Genomic DNA, 6,625 nt, shown 5'->3' on the forward strand with positions numbered 1-6,625 from the left:
ATTGGTCTTATGAAGTATTCTAATTTGTTGAGATTGAATTGGTGGGTTTTTGTTAAATGTGAGCCAAAATCATCACAATTAAAAGAAAGAAAGACTTAAACTACTTCAGTCTGTGTGCATTGAATTTATTTAGTACACGAGTTTCACAATTTTAGTTGAATTACTGAAATAAATGAACTTTTCCACGACATTCTAATTTATTGAGATGCACCTGTATGTATATATGTATATATATGCGTGTATATATTTGTATCTACACTACTGTTCAAAACTTGTCAGTAAATATTATTATTTATTTATCTGTATTCTATTTATTTTATTTGTTGTTGTTGAAGAGATTAATGCTTTTATTTAGCATGGAAACATTAAATTGATCAAATGTGTAATAAAGATATTTTAAAATGTTACAATTTTTTTTCCCAAATATGCTATTCTTTTGAACTTTCTATTCATCAAAGAATATTGTGAAGCAAAATAGTAATAGTAAATAGTAATAATAATATTAAAATTTTTTACAGTATAAAAAAGTACAAATAAAATCATATATGAGTCAAAGCCGTTAAGATGTCCACATCAAAAGAAATTTACAAAAGTGATTTTATGTCCATAGAAGCACATTAAATGCAAGTAAAGTGTCTACATTTAAGGTTTCAAATAAGTTTTTGAAGCATAAAATGTCAAAATTTGGTTAAAATAATGTTCCATTGTCATTCAGTGTAACACTTATAGTTATATAAAATTCAAACAACATGCTTATTCTGACCTGTACATATTAAAATATATAAAAGAATAAGTGAGCATATTAAATTTTATTGGGTTTTAAATGAGTAAAAATTCTTACTGACAAATGGGCAAAACCTAGGATAGTGGCAAATTTAAAAAATGTAAAATAACAACTAATTAGTATTTGGGGTGAAAGTAATTAGTTTTTTAATACGTCATAAATTGATTTTTGTTGTAAATATGCCTGACAAGATTGTTACACTGAATGACATTTTAGTGGGTGTCTTCTGTAAATCAGGGGAAAATGTATATTTATTTTTTGCTCAGAAAAACAAAAACAAAAATACAATTACATTAAACAGAAAACATTTAAATGAAATTTTTTTTTTTTTTTTTGGAAAAAACTACAATTTAAAGCAGTATTGTTTTTATGCTTAAACCCTTTTTCGTCTTTGACCCATATATATATATATATATATAATGTGTGTGTGTGATTTAAATATTAAATATTAACATAGCATGTTTAGATGAAAGGGTTCAAATTAGTCAAAATTATTACATTTTTACCCATTATTTATGCATTTATTCAAAGCATTTTCATAAGGCTATTAAATATAAATTTAATATATTAAATATAATGGCTTGAAGTTATACAGAGCATGTTTAGTAGAAAGTGTTCAAATCAGTCAAAATTATTCAAATTTTATCCATTATTTTGTGCATTTTTTTTCTAAACTTTTTCAAAATGCAGTTAAAGTTACATTTTTTCAAAATCACATTACACAGTGGATTTGATTCTCCTGTAGAAATACGTCAAGTTTTTTTTTTTTTTTTTCTCAAAAGAGTATGATATGTTGAATGTGTGTGTAAAGACGACCTGCGGGTGAGGCGTTCATCCACTTTATCTTACTGACATCAGTTCATTATACACACTGAGAAACATGTCAAACATCTTCTCTTTCTCTCTGTCTCTCTCAGGACTTTCTCCTGCATATCTTCACTGTGTTTCGCATCCTGATAAGACCAGAGATGTTCCCCAAAGACTGGGCGGTCATGCGGCTCGTCACTAACAAGTTAGAGACTTTATTCCCCTGCAGTTTTTGGTTTTCAGAGTATGAATTGTGATCTGAAATGTTTGATTTACAGCATCATCATCACCACGGTACTCTACCTGTCAGACGCTTTAAGAAAAAACTTCCTCAATGACAAGTTTGACTATAAGGTTTGTTCTCAGTCTGTTGTGTGTTGTGAAACATGAGTCGATCTGTTCGTTTTCTCTGTGGCGCAGCATCTAACACTCTGTTTCCATGTAGGTGTGGGATTCCTACTTCTGCCTGTCTGTTATATTCATCAACCAGCCCTGCCTTCAGCTCGAGACCTTCTCTGCGTCGAAGAGAAAGAAAATACTGGAAAAGTGAGTCCTGCAAGCCCTCCGATTTCAAACTTTCTTACTATTTAGTATACCAAAAGCAGTATATGTCAAATAAAGTGGTATGTCTGAAATTATAAGACTATTATGGTTCAGAATGTTTAATGTAGTGTTTGTTTGTAATAGTTTTTTGTTCTATAATTGTTTATATCTATCTATCTATCTATCTATCTATCTATCTATCTATTTATATTTGTTTTGTTTTGTTTTGTTTTGTTTTGTTTTGTTTTGTTTTGTTTTGTTTTGTTTTGTTTTGTTTTGTTTTGTTTTGTTTTGTTTTGTTTTGTTTTGTTTCAGTGTAGTTTTAGTTTTTATGTGTATTTATTTTTAATTTTTTTTTATTTTCAGTGTCAAATGATCCTTCAGATATCATTCTAATATATTTATTTGCTGCCCAAGAAACACTTCTGATTATAATCAGTTGAAAATATTTGAAGCATCCAGTTTAGTGTCTGAAAACTGCTTCATATTTTTGTGGAAACGGGATTCTTTGATGAATAGAATATTGAAAAGAAAAGCATTTTTTTTTTTCAACATTGATAAGAAGAAGAAATATTTCTATCTTGGATATCTTGAGTGTTTACATTCTTCAGGACATCAGTCTACAAATGTCTCAATCATATTTTGAACAACTGGCATAAGAGGATGTATTTTAACCGTATTTTGCATTCATTTGTGTTCAGGTACGGAGACATGCGTGTCATGATGGGATGTGAGATCTTTAGCATGTGGCAGAATTTAGGTAAGACGTTACCCAATATCAAAAATCTTCACTCTTTCTCGAGTCTTATTTACATGAGAGATGAAAGTTTCCATTTTGTCGTGCAGGAGAGCACAAGCTGAACTTCATCCCAGCGATGATCGGCCCGTTCCTGGAGGTGACGCTGGTGCCTCAGCCGGACCTGAGGAACGTGATGATCCCCATCTTTCACGACATGATGGACTGGGAGCAGCGCCGGAGCGGCAACTTCAAACAGGTCACACAGCGCCCCCTTCTGGTCACTAATGGGACATGCAGCTATCTGACTAGTGCATAATGCCATATTTGCCATATTTTCATTATTTGTAATAGGTGGAGGCAAAACTTATCGACAAGCTAGACAGCCTTATGTCAGAGGGCAAAGGAGACGAAACGTACAGAGAGCTTTTCAACAGCATGTGAGTGAGAGACACATACACAAACAGCTATACAAACACATACTGCGAGCCCTTAGTGGGCTGGATTTGGTTTGGAGAGCGGTGGTTAGATTAGCATAAAGCAATGAGACGGTAAGTAGTGGCAGGTCAGTTTTCACACATCTGTGGGTCAGTCTGTGATTGCGTTTTTGTGTGACTGTGTCTGTCAGTGCTGTGAAAAATTGTTTGATTCCCATCTGAATTTCAGTTTCTGCACATTTTTAACATAGAAGTAGTAAAAAGGACACCCAAGTTTGGTGCTTTTTTTAAAAATTGGTGTTTAAAATTGCAATTATGCAATCTTCCAGTCTATAATAAATGCATGAAAGATGTATCTTATGTTTTTGTTCATGAAGGGTTACTTTTATGCATACCCTGATATTGAGTGTAAAAATAAAGAAAACTGAAAATCAAACTTTTTTTCACAGCTCTTAAATCTCTTTGTGACTTTATATTTCTCTGTATATTCTCTATACAAGTCGAATTTCAAGCTTTCTGGGGTTTTTTTAGAAGCTGTCAAACGATTAATCGCATCCAAAATAAAAGTTTTCGTTTACACATATATTATGTAAACAAAAAACGTTTATTTTGGTTGCGATTAATCGCGATTAATCATTTGACAGCACTAGTTTTTTTTATTTCTTGAAGCGGTCAAAGTTAAAACACATCAACATAACACATCAGTAGGCCTCATGTGGCTTATAATTTACTGCTCTTACAGTATGTTTAAAGATTACATGCATAGTATTGATCAGAATATTTTTTTCCCTGTAAGTATTCATTAGCCTCAACTGTAGTCTGTTTACAGTTTCCAAGCTACATAGCAGGTCTATATACAGTATAAACATATATAAAATAATATATTAAAGTGAATATTAATGTTTTTTTAGATATTGTGAGTAAATAAATATATAGTAGATGCTGTTTTATATATTGTGAATAAATATATAGTAAAGTAATACATATTTATAATGCATATTAAAAATATGTATTCGCTGTTTTACAGTCTGTTTCATAATAAATGTATTTTTTTGTTACCAAGAAATGTCTTTGTTGAGGCCCATTTTATACACTCTACAGCAAGATATATAAATGTTAATTTCAATTGATTTATATTGATAATTTTATTGATTGTAGGATTTTGCTGTGGCAGGTGATTTTATTAATTAACTTGTGCATCTCTCTTCATTTTTCTGCCGCCTTTCATTGTACTAACCGGACTAACTGTACTAACTGAGTTTGAGTGGCTGTTGTTGACATTTAATCTATTAATATGAATTTGTTTTGTTTATGCGGCTCTGGACTAGAATTCCTCTGTTCGGTCCGTATCCTAGGTAAGATGATCACTGATCACTGTTCTGCTGGACAGCTGTGTGTGAGTGTGCAGGGCATGATGGGTCATATGGTGGACAGCAGTATGACTCCTCCTCTGCTGTGCTGGTTTTGTCTTGTCAGTCTGTTGAAGAAGATCGAGAGAGAGACGTGGAGAGAGAGCGGGATATCCCTCATAGCCACGGTCACACGGCTTATGGAGCGACTGCTGGATTACAGGTGAAATATACACAGCTGTACAGATATGCACACAATACAAATACAAGATACAAAATACGTCATTTATCATTTTTGTAATTGAAAAACTTCTGTTCAAAGGTTTGGATTCAGTACTTTTTTTTTTTAAAGAAAATAATATGTTTATTCATCAAGGATAGATTAAACTGAACAAAAGTGAAAGTAAAAAAATTAATCAGAAATATTCCTTTGAGCAACAATTCAGCATATTAGAATGATTTCTGAAGGGTCACGTGACACTGAAGACTGGAGTAAAGATGCTGAAAATTAAGCTTTGATCACTGGAATAAATTTCATTTGAAAATAGATTAAAATAGAAAACTGTTATTTTAAATTGTAATAATATTTTACAATATTGCTGTCTCTACTGTATTTTTTATTTAAATGCAGCCTTGTTGAGCAGAAGTCTTCTTTCCTAAATATTAAAAATCTTAAATATTCAAAATTTGTGACCCTCAGTATATATATATATATATATATATAAATACTAAAATTAAATGAGCTAAAAATAACAATTATAGTGTTTGTAAAAAAATAAGTAATCTGGAATTAAACTGAAAATAATACAAATAAATACAACATTAAAATTTTTTGACTATAATGGATAATAAATAAATGCAATCTTGCTGAGCATAAAAGACATCTTTCAAAAACATAAAAAAAATAAAAACTTACTGACCCCAAACTTTTGAACGTTGGTGGGCATCGAAATGCTTATCATTGCTTAAGATATATTTACTTACCAATGCGATATATTGTAGTATTTTTGCATAAAAAATGAGTAACACAAATACAGTAATGAAGCTACTTATTATTTCATCTCACTTTTTATTGGTGAAAAAAATTAAAATACACATTTAAAAATATAAGTTTCAGTTAACTTTGACCTAATCGAAAGTTAAAATGTATTAAGTAAATAAAAATGTTCATTGTTCTTAATTTCTGCCTTAGTCACTTTTTTGGCTCATAGATACAAAATTACACTCTTTGTGTTTTACAGAGACTGTATGAAATTGGGGGAAGTGGATGGAAAAAAGATTGGCTGTACAGTCAGTCTGCTGGTATGTTTAAGTATAATCTTTAGTGGCATTATTTGTCTTTGTCTTTTAGATTAAATGTTTGTGTGTTAACACGGGAAGTGATTTAGACGCTTTAATTCATGGTGGAAGCACTACAGTCTTTCACTGCTGAGGGCTGTATTGTGGAGTGATTTCCTGCTTTCTGCACTTCTTCTCCAAGTCTCCTTGGTTTATCCATATGAATTCGTTCATAGGAACCAGACCGACAGTGAAAATCAGTGCCGGAAAGCACTTGAAGCACTTCATATCCACGCTCCACCACTCTTTGTCTCTTTTCCACAGAACTTCTACAAAACAGAGCTGAATAAAGAGGAAATGTACATCCGCTACATTCACAAGCTGTATGACCTGCATCTGAAAGCGCAGAATTACACAGGTACTCAAGCATGACGTGAACCAGAAGTAGTTTGAAGATACGGTTAACAGTAGGGCTGCACGATAAATATCGCACGATATTTAATGCGCATCTCGTCAGTAAAGCCGGTTCTGTAATCAGCGGTAAATCTCTACACGTGCGTGCTTTCACGTGGAGCAGCATTTACAGACAAGCTGCGCAAAACATGCGCAAAATATGATCGTGGTTTTGCGCAGCTTGTCTGTGAACAACGGCTCTGTGTAGATATCGTGCGATATTTATCGTGCAGCCCTA

At 32.2% G+C, this 6,625-nt stretch overlaps 1 protein-coding gene across 1 annotated transcript in view; it reads left to right on the forward strand.

Annotated features, from left to right (window-relative positions):
* The window catches only part of LOC107725897 (dedicator of cytokinesis protein 4-like), a 111,952-nt gene that overhangs the window by 77,609 nt on the left and 27,718 nt on the right, over positions 1-6,625 (forward strand). The window contains exons 27-36 of the mRNA XM_016535315.1: positions 1,596-1,606; positions 1,702-1,796; positions 1,870-1,945; positions 2,037-2,137; positions 2,836-2,894; positions 2,981-3,129; positions 3,225-3,310; positions 4,784-4,879; positions 5,898-5,958; positions 6,259-6,352. Coding sequence (XP_016390801.1) covers positions 1,596-1,606; positions 1,702-1,796; positions 1,870-1,945; positions 2,037-2,137; positions 2,836-2,894; positions 2,981-3,129; positions 3,225-3,310; positions 4,784-4,879; positions 5,898-5,958; positions 6,259-6,352 — 828 coding nt within the window. The remainder of the gene's footprint in view (positions 1-1,595; positions 1,607-1,701; positions 1,797-1,869; positions 1,946-2,036; positions 2,138-2,835; positions 2,895-2,980; positions 3,130-3,224; positions 3,311-4,783; positions 4,880-5,897; positions 5,959-6,258; positions 6,353-6,625) is intronic.

The sequence above is a fragment of the Sinocyclocheilus rhinocerous genome, unplaced genomic scaffold (assembly GCF_001515625.1).
Source record: "Sinocyclocheilus rhinocerous isolate Xijiao unplaced genomic scaffold, SAMN03320098_v1.1 scaffold395, whole genome shotgun sequence".
Taxonomy (NCBI): Eukaryota; Metazoa; Chordata; class Actinopteri; order Cypriniformes; family Cyprinidae; genus Sinocyclocheilus; species Sinocyclocheilus rhinocerous.